Below are 17,914 nucleotides of genomic sequence, written 5' to 3' on the forward strand. Positions count from 1 at the left end.
CCCCCCCCACACACACACACACACAAAAAAAGTAGTTTTGGAAATGACTAGAATGGAATGTAGTATCTATGATCTTGCACAGTGGCTAATAACATTTATTTGGGTGTGGCCAGTATTCTGACAAAACCAAACCTCCCAAGAATAACATTCCGTCTAAGAAATATCAGCACTTAAATAGTTATATAGGAACAACAACAAAAGTGTGTGTGTATTGTAACAAAAGCAGATAAAGGAAATACAACTGTTACATGAACTAAATGGATTACCATAGAGAAAACAAATATTTTTAAGAATTCCAACACTTATCAGATTATAAATTGGGATCCTACGTAATCTCAAAAGAAAAATGTATAATAAAATAAAAAAAAGTACGTCTATGTTGAAAAAGGCTTAAACCTTATGTCACACCACCTGGATATATATGGATTTCCCCAAAATTTACATAAGCAATCATACCACCACCCTTCCCAACCATATGGTATGCTCAAAACGCTGACTCATCAAGCCAAAGCTATTTGCTCAAATAACACCGCTCTTGAATCTGAACTGGGCGTTGCAAAGGTACAGGAGTAGTACCTTTGCAATGCCCTTTTAGCCAATACTACCACCTCTATAAAATAGATAAAATACTGCATACAACCACCATCCCTTGTTCAACTACACACACGACCAGAGCAAAACCATTCCAATCCCATATATTAAGGGTACATAAAAAAAAAATAGCCAAAGTTCTCTGGAAATATGATCTCCACTGCCACCTCTCATCCATTCTCCTAAAGATCAGCTTTGCACATCCTAAACTGTATAAAGTTTGTTGTGCCTGCAGTTTAGCCTAATTTGGACAGCCTGGTAGATCAGTTAACATTTGCCTTGAAAAGCACAAAAATTACAATCATGATCATTTGTATAGCAAGATGGGATTGACAAACCATGCTCTGGATACTCCTTCATAGGATTAGATGGCTTCAAGAGCACACTGGTATTACATTGAATCATTATAGGTCTGAAACACTATTTTTAGAATCAGAAATGCTGAACTGTGCATGCTACAGACCTTGTTTTATGTTCTGTAAAGTTGAAATGCTATCAAAGATGCATGATTTACATGGAAGTTTTCCATTGGATCTAAGAAATCTGGTATACTAGTCACATCCTGTGCTCCCTCAGATCCATCATCTGTCTTGTCAGTTAGGTCACTCTAACTGGATGTTTGCCAGTGTTGGATCCACAACTTCATTAGGATTAAGAGAAGCAAGGCTGCAGGTAACACACAAGCCTGTAATCAAACTCCAGATCCAGTCTGCAAGGTATTCACACAGGGGCTGTTCTTGCTTCTTTAGGCAGATTTTATCCATAAAATTTACCTTAAGTTTTTAAATTTTTGAAAGAACCGTTATACTAATTTTATCCTTTTGTTTTATGCCTCAGTTATTCTTATTTATTTATTTTTAGAATATTATTCTGTTAGATTATATGCTCAGTTTAATTTTTTCCCATCTTTATAATTAATTATTGTTATGTGATAAAAATATCTAAAAAGGTATTACATACACTAATATATATATGTTATAGTTAAGGGCCATGAGATGACAACAGTTGTCTGTCATACTCTCCCAAAAGCTTTGGTTCACTAGTAGCTTGAGTCATCCTCAGTGAATATCTTCAAAAAGTTAGTTAGGGCTAAATCCTCTAAATGGCATTAGAGGATTTATTTATTTAAAGATATCTGTAGTTGGAACAACACGTGCTCTTTGGCTATTAAGACTTGGGTTCAAGCCCCATCTACTATGTAAGGCATCTTTATAAGGAATTTTTAACTAATGATGAGTTAGTCTCTTAAAGAAGTAGTTGGAATTCTCCTCCCACAAAATAGTCAGTGCCAGAATACATGCAGTTGACTGATGTAATATATATGGCCTGTAGCTGCCTCTCATCACAAATCACCAAGTGTCAAAATAATCATAATACACATTATCTGGCTTACATGAAACAATAGCTACAAAGACTATAAGCTAATTAACAATATATGGTAAAATTTGTAGATTTATGAGGAAATTTAGCAGAACTTTGACATGTTTTGTCATCACTGACAGCATCATCACAAAAGGATTAGAGAGCACACACAACAAGATCTGAACACTTCAACAGCTATTGTTTTTTAAATGAAAGCTATTGATATCTAGACGTTGTGTAAAGTCTGTCGATGGCTGTTGGCATAGTAGAGTATACAAAAAAATCGGAGACATTTCAAATGTTATGAAGCATAAGGCCCTGGTTTCTGTCCAAGTTGCCACGTGACTGAATCACATCAGAAGATTCCATAAGCATCCTGGCAAAAATGTTGTCTTCTAAGTAAGGTATGGAGGAAAGGAAAAGTTTACTTCTAAAAACTTGTTTGGCAACAGGTTCCCCACTATCACCTCCCATCACCAGTATATTTATGGAAAAATTTAAGGATGAAGTTTTGACATAAGCTGCCTTAAAATCATATGTATGGTGGAAATATGCGAGCGATATTTTTATTGTGTAAAATGCACTCTTTAAAGACGTTTAAGACAAATGAACAAAGACCTTATCAAATAAATAAATGGAGGCATAACGTGGATGTCTACATGAAACTACTGGGGAGGGAGGGGGTCTGAAAGTTCTGATAACACCTAGAACTAAACTGATATAACCACAAAAAAGAACAGTTATGAAGTGAACTTATAATCTTATATCCTAGTTTGTTTTTTCTTGTGGTTATATCAGTTGCTTTATTATCATTTTTGTTTAACAGACATTTTCAGATCCCCACTCTTAACTCACATGGAAAAATTCCTACGTCTCATTTTCACTATCCTCAGCAAAAGTTAAGTATCTTAACTTTAAAAACCATACTTCTGGCTTAATTAAAAACGACAAAAAAAAAAAAAAAAAAAAAAAAAAGAGAAAGAAAGAAAGAGAAACTTAAACTCCTGTTGAACCATTTCCTTCAAAACGGCTATTCTAAAAGGTTACTAAACATTGTTGTTCTCCAAAAAAAAAAAAGTGTCAACATAAGAACAGCCTTTAGACCAGTCAACATCTTGTTTGCCTAAAGAAGATAACACATTCTGTATGAAATATACTCTGGAGTATATAAGATACTATGTTCATGTGGCAAGGTTTACATAATTACAGACTAGAAGAAGTTTGGAAATCCATAAGTATACTTAGGCATTATTGAATATAAATGGAAAGAAAGAAAAGTGGTTTAATTGCTCATGCCACTTCTGAACGTGATGATACGAATTGTTAGTCTGCCTCTGTGCCTTACTTAGGTGACAACATTTTGCCAGGATGTTCAAGGAGTCTTCTGAACCGATTCGCTTACTTGGCACCTTAATACATTCATGTCTGAGCTGTTGGAAGTTTTTTTCCACTATAATAAATTTAGTTTAATCCTTTATCCAAGTGTAAGTAAACAAAGTTTGCGCCTGAAGTATCTTCAGGACTGAGGCAACTCGTGGTAAAGGTGGAGCAGGCTCTCATCACTCCTTGTCTTAGTATCTCCTATAATGCAAAGCACATCTCCTTGTGGACATGTATAATGCTATGCATTAAGGGAAGGGCAACTGCCCAGACTTGTTTCGACCTTTATTGAGGTCTCATCAGTGGGAGCCAGACCCAGAGGTGGTGATACTAAGGCAGAAGCAATGGAGAAGTCATATTTACTTATACGAGTTGCCAAAAGGTGTACCACTTTATTATTAAATTACTCTGGATTTAAAGAAAGATGGAAATTTTTTCCCGCTTGGTTAGACTATAATAAATTTAGTTTAATCCTTTATCCAAGTGTAAGCAAACAAAGTTTGTACCTGAAGTATCTTCAGGACTGAGGCAACTCGTGGTAGATACCATTATGTGATAACTCCAATCATTTGTAATTTCTATCTACTGACTACTGTGATATTTTTACACCTCTATATTTGAGCCTCATTGGTGGAACATCATCTACACCAACTGCCCTTCAACATTTCAGGTTTTTGATGAATTTTTTCTCTCTCAAGTGGCCAATTACATTGTATGCACTCCTGATTGCATTCTTGAATTTCTGCCACTTCTTGTTTTGCAGTAATCTTTGAAAGCAATTAGTCCAGTCTGAATTATCTTCATGTTTCATGCCAGCTTTATCATCCAATTTCTTTTATGGTACCCTTTCTTTCATTTTTAAACTTTTCAATAACCTAAAGAACATATCATCTAGATACTTTTACATATTGCTAAGATGTCTTATATTTTCCTCTATTTTTTCAAAGCACAAGTTAACTTACCTCAAGAACTTGGAGTATGCTTTCTAATTTCCTGAATCCACCATAAATTAATTTATTTACTTACTGGTATTTTTTTAATTCCTGCAAAACAACTTCATTGCATGTCTTCCTGACTGAATCAATCTGTTTTCTTCAGAGTGTGCAGTCCAAAGTAGTCCTTTCTTTCATTTTTTCTGGAATAGTATTTGTATATTTCAGTTCAAAATTCAACTTCAGAAGCCTGATGGACTTTGATTGTTCTTAACACTTTTGTATATAATTTTCTTTACAGTACGAAGCATTTTAATCCTCCTCAAAACTAATCCATTAGTTTCCATTTATGGCATAATATGGTATCTTAACCATGGTGAGTACATTTGCTGAACAGAAATCCATCATGTACTTAAGCATTATTAGCTTGGTTCTTTTTTCTCCAAATTTTTCCAAAACATTTCCATATATCTGGTATTCATTTTCTACTCTGCTGTTTAGATCTCTACAAAGCATCAACTTTTTCCTTATGTTAGCTGTCTTTTCTAACAGTTCAAAAAATTCCTCAGGTTCTGCCTTATAAAAAAATTTCTATAGGAACATTAAATGCATTTACTCTTTTCTTTTAACAATTACTTCTTACAATGTCCATCTTCAATCCTGATGATGTCGGGTTTGATTCCGCAATGAAAATTGTGAGATGAGGGACCTTGTTTAAATTGGGAAGCAATCCAGATGGCATGAAATGCTATCACATTGTAACATCTTTTGTTCTGGTTAAAACTAATGAGAGTATAATTTGTTCAGTTGAATCCCAAATAGCTACTCTCAACTCCCTAAATTTCACAATATCTGTTAAACAGAAGGTCATGCTCTACATCACTGACACCTCTGAATAGAGTAAAAGAGTTTTGGAGAAATCTAGGGGGTTATTTTAGACATCTCCAGAGAATTTGATTGTACCTAGCATTTAAAGATCTCCTGAGCAGGAGATACCATCTTGGACTTCCTCATGCAGTCTGTAATTGTATGTGCACCAAATGTGAATGAGCTTCTGTAGATGAGTTGGTTTTGATGAAGTCCTCTTGTTGGAAAAACCTGAATTCAAATCTCATCAAGGAATGTGAAGAATCTTTATTAGGACTTTTCATCTGAAGGTGTTAGTTAGTCTTATACAGAGGTGGAAGGGTTTTCCCCCTTCTGGAAACCTGGAGTTCATCTCTCAAAACAGGCAAAGAGGCCCAGTGAGTGAACATGCATATTTACAGGCATAAAATACTCACCCTTAGGAGGATGCAGCAAAGGCATGTCATACTGATACATTAAAATGCCATGAACCTTAATCAGGAGACCACTTGTCTAGGGAATGGATGAGATCATGAGAATAAGCGTGGCTAACAGTATCTTATATATTAATTTCTGAATTAATAATGGAGTATACAAAAAGGTCAATCACTCTTTGTAATGTACATCAAACCTCTTCTTTGACCAGCTGTAATATCATCAACCCTCTTCTTTGACCCTCTTCATAGTTTGCAGAGAATAATATTCTACATTTTCTCCCACCTCTCAATAACTTTGGAATTATACAAATGATATATTAAGATCATCTACTGAAATGTCCAATTCTTAAATGATTTATCCTTCTTCAATGAGGGAGAAAGATAATATTCAAATCTAAAAAAGCACTGCTCATAAAAAGAAAACAGAAGAAAATGTTTCACTAGTGTTCACTTTTAACATCACACAGGTATCCAAAGTCATCATTTGTCTTCATTGAATCAAAAACAAGCCCCCCCCCCCCCCCCTTGGGAAGGAGAGTAAATTATACTTAACAAGAAATTTACACATGAAATACTTTTGCTAGCTGTGAAGATATCATCAAATTCCTGACATGTACCCTCAAGGGGTGTACAGGATATGATAGTACTACATGAAAAATTTACATCATTACTAACTTCCTATCTACAATTTTCCTCCAAATCAGTCTATTACTTGTCAAGACTCAAACATTATCAGATCTTATATTTCTATCGTCTTATCTAATTCTTCAGCTAGCTCCATTTCTTTGCCATTCAGGCTTCTTATGTTGATAGTACTGATCTTTAACTCTGGTGATGTTGAGTTGGGGTGTGCTTTCAGATTTGTTTCAATAGCTGATTTTTCGCTGTTCGCCCTGGTTCCCTGGCAAAAACAACGGGGGCCTTGTTTAACCGGGCAACGCCCCAGCTGGCATGAAATTTTGTCATGTTGTACCATCATTTTCTATATTGGTTTAAGCCAATAAGAATACAATTTGGTCGGCTAAATCCCAACAGCCCATCCTCGTTTGTTCAGTAAGTATCCAGATAGATACCCAACAGGGCCACGAGAAGGTGAGGATTGGACATTAGGTCAGAAGCCCTGGTCGGTTCTCTGCATTCCTTTAAAGGCTATGTTGAGGTCTCCTCTCAGTTATACAGCTTTGACCCTTAAGCACCCCCCCCTGTGAAGATATAGCATATGTAAACTTTTGGTCATATGTACTTGAATGAAACAAAGAAGATAAATTTGCTAAGTACAAATAATGTTGCGTTTCTGTCAAACATGTGGCATTTATACCTAAGTTTCTAAAAAAACTTTATCCTTCTACTCCAGACATTAGTATTCTTTTCACCTGCTTACTTTCTATTATTTTGAGATCAGCAAGTATCTCAAACACAAAATTTTTCTAAAAGTTCTGATGTTAAATAGAGCTATCAGACTGATTAATCCCCTCTATTATGAACATACTTTCTAACAAGAACAGTTTCTGTTGTTCTTCTATGACCAGTATTTTCATGCATATATTTAAGCTTGCATTTATAATTCTAATATTCTCTTCAAGAATAAATTAAACTTTGTTCAAATTTTCAAACAACTCATTTTCTTGTGCATCTGTTATTTCTATCCACAGGATTAAGATTGCACATCCCATGCAGCATTTTTAACAGTTAGAAATATTCTGACTTTTGACCAAGTAACATTTTTGTAGATGAGAATGCTATATTAAAATATTGCCAAGTTTTATTAGATTATATAAGGTCAGATCTGAAGATGCATGAAAAAGGATAAAATAATTATAGAATGAGAAAGAATTATATTTTTTGGTTAAATTATATTCTACTATAACAGCCATATACTTTAAAACAAACTTTTTAATTTTAAGAATTAAGCTAATGAAATTTGAATTTTGGCTTTGAATTTTTTATTTCTTTTCTTTTCTTTTTTTTTCATAATGATACTATAACAGTGTAAAATAGGGTTCAGAGAATATGTATTGTAAATCTATTTAAATAAAACAAACAATAATAAAACCAAACATAAATTAATATCCCAAGATGTATTTATGTTTATGTACATTTATTAATAAGCAAGTGTAGCTGTTTTATGTATTCAAAGAATCAGTAAAATAAAATAAAAATTTTCATTGATACATATGCATGTATGTATCATGCACATGCACACACCTGTTGTAATGCTGTGTCTTGTGAAAATGGAATGTTCCTAAAATCTACACATTCTTCATCCTCTGAACTTGATGGCAATGGTATACCACCAACCTACATGTAGAAAAAGTAAATAGTCTTTGGTACCACTAACGGATATTCATATTTCAGGTTTTTAAAAATTTTTACAATACAATTTTTCTTTTAGATGTAAGAATGATTACATATAATATCTGGGCAATGGAAGGAATCAAAATACCCATTTTTTTCTTTCTTTCTGTTTTCTTTTCTTTTTTTTCTTGCTTTGAACAAATGCAACCAACAACCACAACACTGTAATTAACTTTTGACATTCTGAATACTAATTATGCAATGTGACAAACAGTGGAAATTGACATATGAAAATTCATAGTAAAGAATTTATGGAGACAAAAACACACGTGTCAGAGTAATTACTTAATTTATAATTAAGAAAATAACATTTGATATTGACCTCAGTATCGAGGTCATCATCAGGAAAGCATACATATGCACAGGACACAAGATACATGACACTACACTTGATAGTGTAGTGTCATATCAAAAGCTACATGATACTACACTTGGAAGCATCATGTAGCTTGTGTCCTGTGCATGTGTATGTTTTCTTGATGATGATCTTGATACAGAAGCCAAAACGTCGAGTGTTATTTTCTTAATTATAAATAAAGTAATTACTCCTACACGTGTTTTTGTCTCCATAAATTCTTCACTATGAATGCTGATAACTGGGTAACCTTAAAAGAAAGAATTAATATGCAAAAATTATTTCGTTGATCATAACAGAAATCATTTTAAAACAAGCGTTCTTTTTTCTTTCCTCAATATATAAAAAATAAATGTACCAAATTTGGCAAGCGATGAGTAATATATCATGAATCATAATGATGCTTTGAAAAAGACAAAGATAGCTTTGTCTTTTTCAAAGTATTTTCATGTCAGAGACAGAATTTTCAATTTAAGAATGCCAAGTGAAAGATTATTATCAGTACGTATGTGTGTATGTGCATGCTTGTCAGATTATTAAAAGCTTCTGATTCTCAACAGAAATTAATGAACAGGTAAGTCTCTAGAATGAAGGATTAGATAGCAGGAATATTCTATGAAATCTGTTACAAAATAAGGATACTTAATGAAGTGCTGTATACACAACTTCAAGTAGCAAAAAATCTTTTGTAATTCGACTTATTTTGAATTAAATTATTTTTAAGTATTCTATAAATTTATTTAATAACCCTCATGGTGAATCTCACTATATATGCAATTGTAAATACAATTCAATTAAAAGGAGAGATGTAAGAGATTAACTGTCTACAGATGTGCAACTTACATACTCGAGATAGCTTCAGACATTGAAGTTCAATTCTTTGTACTGATAATTGTCATTTATGCATTAGCAATACAAGTCACATCCAGAAAGTAAGGTTAGTTCACAATTTACTGCCAAATAAGATTGGGGAGGGGGGGGGGGTCACAAATACATTGTAGCATAGTGACTCATTAGTTAGCTGTTGACCGTTTTACTTTCACTGCCTTATTATTTGTTGTCTTCTACAAATAATTTATACTGAATGCTGTGATCAAAAAAGCCTGCCAGTTGAGAAATTCATGGTGCGATATGGTTTTTGTTGACTGAAAACAACTGCTCCAGAAATTCACCAACAACTGTGTAAGGTTTACAGACCTAATGTAATGAGTGATAGTAAGGTTAGGCAATGGCAATGTTTGTTTGTTTAAAGAAAGACATAACAGTATTCACAATGAATAATATGGTGGCTGGCTAAGTGTGGTGATAGATGATTTGGTGGAAAGAGTGAACACGATAATTCTTGAGAATCGTGTCACAATTACAGAACTTTCTTTTCAATTTCTGGAAGTTTAACACTCAGTCATTCATGAAATTTTGACAGAAAAGCTGGGATATAAGAAAATGTGTGACAGATAGATCCCAAAAATGCTGACCGATGTGCATAAACAGCAATGAATGGAATCAGCTCAAAAAAAAAAATTTTTGAAGCTTTGCGAAAATTAAGGAGAGGAACTTTTTTCTCGAATCATGACTGGTGACAAAAGATGGATTTTGCACACAAAGGTAGAGTCAAAACAACAATCAATGCAGTGGTGCCATTCATCATCTCTGAAAGCAAAAAAAAATTCAAACAGGCATTGTGTAAGTGAAAAAAAAAAAAGAAAAAAAGAGATGGCCACTGTCTTCTGGGACCAAAAAACGAACTTGGTCATCGATTCTCTTTTGCAAGGAACAACAATTAATGTTAATGCATTTTATGAAATGCTGAAGAAACTCAGAGAAGCAAGTCAGCAAATTCAGAAGTTTGGATGGGAGCTTTTTGACTGCACATACTACAGCCTAAACATCACTCCCAGTGACTACTGCTTGTTTCTACAGACTCAGTGGCTGAACCCATTAGCTGCAGAAATTTTTGATGGAGTATGAAGGAAGAACTAGTGCCAAGACACCAAAAATGCCTGGAAGTCAATGGCGACTATGTGGAAAAATAAAGCATATATGTAGGTATTTTAACATATAATAAAACTCTTTTTTTTTCTTCTCTACCAGTTTATTTTTTAAAATTCTTGACCAGATCTTGCTTTCTGGATGCACCTCGTATATATATGATTTCATATCAGACAAGTAAGAAGCATATTTTTTATATATATATATATATATATATATATATATATATATATATATATATATAACATAGTATTTCTAGATTCACAAACTCAATTCTAACATCAATAGCATGCACCACCACATATAGATATTCAAATGTTATTCATTACTGAATCTTGACTGGTATCATCTGCAATTATAGCTCATCTAAACTTTCCACATTATGTTCTTGTTGTGAAGGCATCATGTTTAACATACCATGATGCCTTCACAAGAAGAATGGGACTTGCACATTTGTCACATCTGATATACCGTGTGCTAAAGGTTACTGACAGGGAATCTCCTTTATATGATCTGCAATAGCTCTAGATTCTCTTGCCTTGCTTTGTTGCCTTCATTTGCTGTCACCAGCTACTACAACATTCCTGAATTCTGATGACTGTATTGACCTATTTATTGAGAAATGTCACATACATACAGTCTAATTATCCTGACAGGGAAATAATCCTCCTTGGAGCAACATTCATAATTCAGACTTGCAGCTTCCCTTCTCCAACTTCACAGACCAGGCTGGAAGAGAAGTTGAACTGTTTGCTGTTGTTAAATGATTTAACACAAGTTGTTCACCAATCCCTCATCATTCTTCCAATATTGCAAATTTCTTTTTAACCAGCTCTCCCTACAAACATACCACTGATGTTAGCTCTCCTCTTGGCAAGGTTGACAATAACCTTGTCCATGTTTTTTTTACTACAGCTGCTTCTCCCAGTCAATTTCAACCTCATATCTTATACACTGCCATGGTGTCAAATGTGATGACCTTTGGGATTTCTGACTATTGCTTCTGCTCTTCTGATCCCAGCACCACAGTACAAACCTCTCTGATTTTCCATCAGAAGGAATTAAAAAAAAAAAAAATCAACAGCCTTGATACTAAGAAGTCTTAACTCTAATGGTATTACTTCAGGTGGACTAAAACCTTGTTCTCCAGAACTAACACAAAACTTGCATTGCCTCTATAAGCTGTCATACTCATCTGATACCTATTCAAAGGAAAGCTTGGTCACAAGCTTTTATTTTCAGTCTATTTCTGCCTTATCCCCCCCCCCCGCCAAATACTCTCCTTCATTTCTGACAATATTTAGCTTTCCAATCAACATTGTTTTCTTTCTTCTTGGGTTTATTCTTCACATCTAGACTAACGTAGCATAAACACAAGTCCATAAACTCTCCAGCCGGCCTCCAAAATGTCTTATAAAAATGTCTTCTCAACACTATAAATCTCAATTCTACCTGACCTTAGAATACTGTTTGCAGAGAGAGAGAGAGAGGCAAAAAGTGATGTCTTTCTCTGCATGATTTGAACTGACTCTGGGAGTTGAGTGGGTGATACCAATTCATTGCTACAATGCAAAAGGTTTGAACTATGGAAGACAGGGACCATCTGGAGTATATTCAATTGATGGGATATACTGAAGGAAGTAAAGGTAAAAAGGTAGAGGCAAATGACTGAAATTTAATCGCATCCTATGTTTAGGGATCCCATTTTTTGAAAACAAAAAACAGGGACACAATAAATTTTGTAGAATTAAGGGTTAAGAGAAATAAATTTTATTCGTTAACATTATGTATTTTAAAATTAAAAAAAGTAAATATTTATTTGAATTTGAATTATTAATGTAGATAACATAAATGTTTATACATACGTCATATAAATAGAATTCTAATAACACTTAAACACAAATGACAATACTTAAACACGTAACACTCAAATCAAACATTAATAAGTATATGAAATATAAAGACATAGAATAAAGATATAAAATGTTAATATGTCAATAAAACGGGAACTACAATGTAAATACAATAAAATATAAACAACACGAGCCTTATGCGTATTGTGTAGATGCATAATATCTGAAATTATATGAAAAATAAATTAATTTAATTTAAAAATTTAAAAATAAATAAAAACAAATTTATAATTAATTTGTAATATATACCTCCTCTATTCCTTATTCTGCCTCTTCTTGTACGTTACAGCTGGTCATTGCCTGTCCCACTTTACTGCTACTTGCAGAATCATTATTATATTTGGTTGAAGAATGGATTTTGTGCAAGAGTTGTCGATTCTTAGATACTATATCGAAAAACTCTGAACATGACATGTTTCTGTAATGGGTTTTAACAAGCATGATAGATTGTACATATATGGTCTGATGTATTAAAATAAAGAACTTTTATTGTTAAAAGACCAGAAGATAAATGATAAAATATACAAAAAGCCAACAAGTTTCACTAGCCACTGTCTAGCATTTTCAAGGCTGAACTGGTGTGAAAACAAATGCATTAAGTTACATATAAAACATACACTTTAGTAACTGTTAGGCCGTTACATTTGATCATTTGTGTTTGATGACGTGCATGTGTTCGAATGTTTCAGTCAGAATCCGGTACATGACCACATGTTGTGTAGTTTTTTGCATATTGTAATTCTGTTGAACTGAGAGAGATGATGAGATTTTTCCATATGTCTTTAAGAATAATACCTTGATTTCTATTTAAATTATTGCCTGTGTGTAGTACCACAGCTGCTTCTTTGAAAGTTCTGTGTCTGTAGTCATTCTCGATGTAAGGCATAGAACTGTTTTTCCAATCTATAACGAGAAATGATGAGCTAAACCAGATGTGATGATTCTGTTATGATTGACATCCCCCACATGTTCCTTCTGTCTTATTTCAAAACTTCTAGAAGTCTGACCAATGTAAGAAAGGCCACACGTGCATGGAATTTCATATACTCCAGGACATTTGAAGAAAGGTACCTCATCTTTGGGTGATCTTAAGATTTGTCTGATTTCAAAAGAAGCAGATGTACAGAGAGAACTGTCACTAATAGCTAACACTCTATCTCTGAATGGATACCCTTCTAACATTTTAAACAAATTGCTATTTAAAGACAACCACCACCAACGTGTTACGGTGCCCCAATATGTGTCCACAGCTGTCATTTCATATATTAATTCAGTTTCCACAAAATTGGCGAGAATGTTAAAAGCTCATAACATCAGAGTGGTTTTTAAACCAATTACCATGATCAGACAAATTTTAAGATCACCCAAAGATGAGGTACCTTTCTTCAAATGTCCTGGAGTATATGAAATTCCATGCACATGTGGCCTTTCTTACATTGGTCAGACTTCTAGAAGTTTTGAAATAAGACAGAAGGAACATGTGGGGGATGTCAATCATAACAGAATCATCATATCTGGTTTAGCTCATCATTTCTCAACATCAAATTAACGTTATAGATTGGAAAAACAGTTCTATGCCTTACATCGAGAATGACTACAGACATAGAACTTTCAAAGAAGCAGCTGTGGTACTACGCACAGGCAATAATTTAAATAGAAATCAAGGTATTATTCTTAAAGACATATGAAAAATCTCATCATCTCTCTCAGTTCAACAGAACTACAATATACAAAAAACTACACAACACGTAGTCATGTACAGGATTTTGACTGAAGCATTCGAACGCATGCACGCCATCAAACATGAATGATCAAATGTAACGGCCTAACAGTTACTAAAGTGTATGTTTTACATGTAACTTAATGCATTTGTTTTCACACCATTTCAGCCTTGAAAATGCTAGACAGTGGCTAGTGAAACTTGTTGGCTTTTTGTATATTTTATCATTTATCTTCTGGTCTTTTAACAATAAAATTTTTTTTATTTTAAGCATGATAGATTTAACTGTGTCCAGTTGCAAGTGATTCCTTTCATTTGTCCATAACGAATTCATCAATGAAAAAATTCGTTCAATAGAAGCATGTGATCCTGGTAAGGTCAAAACTTATAATTGAAGCTATTTCACTGTAAGTAATTTGTTCCTTTTAAAATGACCAAAGATTTCTTTCCACCTATCCTCAAGTTTACAACTGGCATTATTCCATTCATTAATTTTATACTCAGTTGCATACATTTTAACATGGCTGTACTCATCAAATAAGTTCTCTTCGTTTAAGTTGAAATTTGGTAAGATGGTCTTAATTTCTTTGACACATTCCATTAAATTTCCCCAAGATACAGGTGTGTTCAAGCAAGCCCATTCCATTTAAGTAAATACACTAAACTGATTTTGAGTTCATTCTTGAATATATTGAATTGCAGTGAAGTAGAAATTGGAGATGTCTCTAAATGATGATTCAGTCATTAAACCTTCTTCACAAAGATTTTTCATTTCGATTTTCACTTCACTAGGTAAATACTTCTCATTTTCAAAGAAAATGAACTATCGTGGGCGTTAATATTCAAAAACATGTTTGCCAATGAGAAACATTTCGGACCGTCGGATATCGTACACTATGAGAACTAAGCTTAAGACAAAAGATTGCTAAACATTTATGGCCAACCAGACGAACGAAATAGATGCCGTGGTTGCGATTAGTTAAACATACAGTTGGGCTACTGTCTCCCTCATTCTGACATTCTTTTCTACGGCTGAATGAAATGTATGGAACTAAATCATTTTCCCAAAATTCTAACATTCTGGAAATTCACTGAACTACAAAATAAATATGTCTCTGCTTTTTGTTTTGTAAACATACATTTTTAAAAGCACCCAAAAATATTACGACTTGTATTTATTCTTATTTGAAATGTTAATATTTTTAAATTCTAAAAAATCCGGGACATTTAGCGTCCCGAACTAAACATATCGGGACGCCCGGACAGAAGTAATAAAACGTATGGGATCCCTATCTATGTTTCCCAAAGACTACATAACAGATTACAGCATTGATATGTACATTGAAAGTAGAAATAAAGGGGTTAGAGTTTCATACAAGCATTGATCAGACTACCTTTGGATTATTTTGCATAAATATAGTATACTGGTAGGTATTATTTCTGGGAAATTCCCATGTTACTCCTCTTAAAAACTATTATTTTTACGGCTATTTTTTTGCCTGTCTTCGTTTAGGAATGTCCCTTATTTTAAATACATTGGCTCTTTACTCAAGAATTCTTAGGGTATTATAAGTGTATTTTAAAGGTAAATATATGCAAATTAATAGAGGAAGAAATTTTGCACATACCTTGTTTGGAGGTTAGGATGTCTTCTTTCTCCATACCTCTGCTGTTTGCTGTTAAAAAAAAAAAAAAGGGCGGTGCTTGGAAATGTGGAGGGGGTGTTTGATAAATTAGAAAACCTGTTTTTTTTTTAAAAATAATATATATACATTATTATATTTAAGGGCGCTTTTTGGGGAAGGGTTATATGGGAAACTGGGGCGGAGGAGAGTGTTAACGGGGTGCGAGCCGTTTCAATCCTACATCGTCATTGGAACATTACGGGAGAAGACCCTCCATGTTTCCGACCCCCCCCCCTTTTTTTTTTTTTTTTTTTTTTTTTTTACAGCAAACAGCAAAAGTATGGAGAAAGAAGACATTCCAACTTCCAAACAAGGTATGTGCAAAATTTCTTCCTCTATTAATCTGCATATATTTACCTTTAAAAAAATACACTTATAATACCCTAAGAATTCTTGAGTAAAGAACCAATGCATTTAAAATAAAGGACACTCCTAAACGAAGACAGGCAAAAAAATAGCTGTAATAATAATAGTATACTGGTTTTAAGGAGATAAAGATATTTGCCATTCCAGAGAAATGTAACTAAAGTAAGGTGTGAAGTTTTTTTCTTTTCAAGAGTATGTGCTCCAAAGAGAAGCACTCATAATCATAAAGTTCAGGTATATAGAATTTTGATCAGATGGTAGATATACACTCATGTTGAAAGAAACCACATCACCTTAAATAAATAGAGCTTTTAATAGTTAAATGGCCATTTTCATTGGTTATTCCTCTTTCAGCTATTCCTCTAATGAAACAGCTAGAAGGTTGTCCTGTAGTCAATCTACCGTAGTACAGCTGCTGTTGAAAGTGAAAGAAACCAGATCTGCTCAAAAGGAAGAAAAGAAAGCCACTGTTTGCACCATGCCAAGATTGAGTTCTAAAGAAGCTCTGCCTCAAAAATCGCTGTGCATAGTCTGGAGAACTGAGGACTGGGAAGAACAAATGGGAGTTGTGACAAGCGCTGTCAGAAAAAGACTCATTTGACAGGGACTAATAGCCAGGTGCCCTAAAAAAGGAGCCCTTGTTAATCAAAAAATAAAAGAGAGACTGGCTTGGTTAAATTGGTGCGAAGAGCATGTTAAACAAACCCCTGAGCAGTGAAAAAGTTTTTTTTCCTGATGAACTTGCAGGGTGATGACGGCAGACAGACAGTTCAAAGACAATCAGGAAAAAAATTCAACCCTGACGTGTCTGGTGTCAACAGTCAAATTCTCAGCCAGTCAGATGATCTGGGGCTGAATGTCGTATTATAGTGTTGGTTGCTAGCATTTCATAAAAGGTTTGAATGTACAAGCGTACCAGAAAATTTTAGAATTGCTACCTAATGTCAGAAACCACTTTACCGTAACGATGAATTGCATCTTTCAGGATGACTCTGCCCCTTGTCATAAGACAAAAAGTGTAAGTAATGCTATTGTAACCCTAAAATATACAATACAAATTGAGTTTAGTACTTAAAAAACTTTAGGTTTTTTGCTGCAGGTAAATAAGTCGATTCAGTGGCCAGGAAACAAAATCCAGATCTCAATCCCATTGAGAATTTGTGGTACCAAATGGAGATTGAAATACACAAGAAGAAGCCAAAAACAAAAAACAAAAACTTCGGGAGCTTTAAGAAGCCATTACAAGGGTATGGAACCATGAATTGACAGTTGCATCCATCAGGAAATTGATTTTGTCAAAGCCCCCCACCAATGCAAAGCTGTAATAAAAGCAAGAGGAGAACCCACGAAGTACTAAACAGTAAAAAGTGATTTACTAAAATAAAGAGCCAAAAGGCTTCAGTTCGGCGATGGACTAAATTTTGATACTGGTATTTGTTTTTTTCCAGTGAAAACATCACTCTCCACTCCATTTTGAAATATTTGGAAATTTGTTGTCATTTCCTAATTATGTCACATCTTGTACTAAAAAGAACCAAATATTAATCAAAAATAAAAATGTTATATTAGCTTCTTCATTATTTGTGACAATCATCATCATCAAATTCCTGCCATGTACCCTCAAGGGGTGTACAGGATATGACAGTACTACATGAAAAAATTACATCATTACTAACTTCCTATCTACAATTTTCCTCCAAATCAGTCTGTTACTTGTCAAGACTCCAACATTATCAGATCTTATATTTCTATCGTCTAAGGCACTTTGTACCGTATCAATCCACCTATATCTTGGTCTTCCTCTGGGTCGTTTTCCTGCCAACCTGGCAGAGAACACTTGTTTTGCTAATCTTTCCTCTCCCATTCTATTTAAGTGACCATACCATCTGAGATTAGCTCTGCTAACGCATTCCTGGATGCTGACAATGTCAAGTTCTTTCCTAATATCCTCATTTTTAATATGATATTGCCATTGATGCCATC

General features: G+C 34.0%; 1 protein-coding gene across 4 annotated transcripts in view; it reads right to left on the reverse strand.

Moving 5' to 3' along the window:
* Positions 1-17,914, reverse strand: part of fmt (phosphatase 6 regulatory subunit 1-like protein fmt) — a 450,952-nt gene that overhangs the window by 234,287 nt on the left and 198,751 nt on the right. For 3 of the 4 annotated variants that reach the window (XM_090406310.1, XM_090406308.1, XM_090406309.1), the window contains exon 15: positions 7,754-7,846. The exons of the other annotated variant lie outside the window; for it this stretch is intronic. In XM_090406310.1, coding sequence (XP_090262436.1) covers positions 7,754-7,846 — 93 coding nt within the window. The remainder of the gene's footprint in view (positions 1-7,753; positions 7,847-17,914) is intronic. 4 annotated transcript variants of the gene reach the window in all.

The sequence above is a fragment of the Typopeltis vanoorti genome, chromosome 16 (assembly GCF_054136105.1).
Source record: "Typopeltis vanoorti isolate ZY-2024b chromosome 16, IOZ_Tvanoo_1.0, whole genome shotgun sequence".
NCBI classification, from domain to species: Eukaryota; Metazoa; Arthropoda; class Arachnida; order Uropygi; family Thelyphonidae; genus Typopeltis; species Typopeltis vanoorti.